The 1,465-nt window shown below is 47.1% G+C and overlaps 1 protein-coding gene across 1 annotated transcript in view; it reads left to right on the forward strand.

Moving 5' to 3' along the window:
* The window catches only part of ZIC2 (Zic family member 2), a gene marked incomplete at its 5' end in the record, with an annotated part of 4,206 nt that overhangs the window by 1,015 nt on the left and 1,726 nt on the right, over positions 1-1,465 (forward strand). The window contains one exon of the mRNA XM_009649347.1: positions 1,272-1,442. Within this exon, the coding sequence (XP_009647642.1) occupies positions 1,272-1,442 (171 nt within the window). The remainder of the gene's footprint in view (positions 1-1,271; positions 1,443-1,465) is intronic.

Genomic DNA, 1,465 nt, shown 5'->3' on the forward strand with positions numbered 1-1,465 from the left:
CGTACAGCAAACGCCTTATACGTTTGCAATGGGCGACGTATTGGCATGCAACTTCAGCGCTTGCGAGCATGGCTTTCATGGATGGATACCGAGAGAGAGCAACTATAAATACGTGCCAAATCCGTCATTAGTCCAAAATCCAGTTGGAAGTGGCAAAAGGTCCCTTTCTGGGAATGCTTTCCATTAAATTTAAATGGTGTGAGCAAGGCAATAAAATTTTCTCATTTCAAAAAAAAAAAAAAAAGGAGTGTTTTTAAAGTCTCACTCGAGGTGATTTAAGGTGCTTTTGCAAGAGTTTATTAAATTATGTAATGGGGAACAGAGGAGTCGAGGCGCGGAAACTTCCACCCAAATCAGGTGGAAGAGGGCTGAGGGAGCCCAGGCTTATCCCGATGGAAAAGCGCCCGAGCCGAAGGGGAGCAAAAATAAACGCATCCTCCCGCCTCATCTATTATTCATTTACTGCTCCTGCCGGCTCGAGCCGTGCCAGACTATTTCATAAAAGACGGCCAAATATTTTAGCGACTTCCACTCTAAATATTTACCCGGAGAAAGGCTAAAAATCTCGAGGCCTATTGTTTTCTCAAGTGCTAAGCCCGATGCGAGGTGCGAGACGAGCTTTAACAAGGTTTAAAATTTGAGAGATGTGTTTGCATGAGATGCCCGCGCTGGAGGCATTGTGTCTGAGCGGATGTCTTTAAGAAACAATTTAGGTGCTAATGGAATTTAATGTTAAATGCTTCCCCCTTCAAAGGCGGGGGGATGTGGAGTTCTCACCTCCAAATTACTCCCCGGCATTTGGAGTCCTGGCAGCCGGGCGAGAGGAATCCCTATGAAAATTAAATGAAGTATTTTACAGACGTTTAGTTTTCCCAGCGGATATGCGTTTATCTCGAATATCCATACACGAAACAATCCGCCCGGCCTTAAATCTGTCGGTAATGGTTTCCAGTTTAACAGGATAGCGGATTTGGTACCGAGGGCGAAGCGGCCGGCATTTGGAGTCCTGGCAGCCGGGCGAGAGGAATCCCTATGAAAATTAAATGAAGTATTTTACAGACGTTTAGTTTTCCCAGCGGATATGCGTTTATCTCGAATATCCATACACGAAACAATCCGCCCGGCCTTAAATCTGTCGGTAATGGTTTCCAGTTTAACAGGATAGCGGATTTGGTACCGAGGGCGAAGCGGCTCGGTGCTGCTGCTGCTTTTTTTTTTTTTTTTTTTTTTTTTTTTTTTTCTCTTTTTTTTTTTTTTTCTTTTTTGGGCAGGGGAGAAGCCCTTCCAGTGCGAGTTTGAAGGCTGCGACCGGCGCTTCGCCAACAGCAGCGACCGCAAGAAGCACATGCACGTCCACACCTCGGACAAGCCCTACCTGTGCAAGATGTGCGACAAGTCCTACACCCACCCCAGCTCCCTGCGGAAGCACATGAAGGTACCCGGCCCCGCAGCCGGCGGCGGGAGG

This window comes from Egretta garzetta, unplaced genomic scaffold, assembly GCF_000687185.1.
Source record: "Egretta garzetta isolate BGI_Z169 unplaced genomic scaffold, ASM68718v1 scaffold182, whole genome shotgun sequence".
NCBI classification, from domain to species: domain Eukaryota; kingdom Metazoa; phylum Chordata; class Aves; order Pelecaniformes; family Ardeidae; genus Egretta; species Egretta garzetta.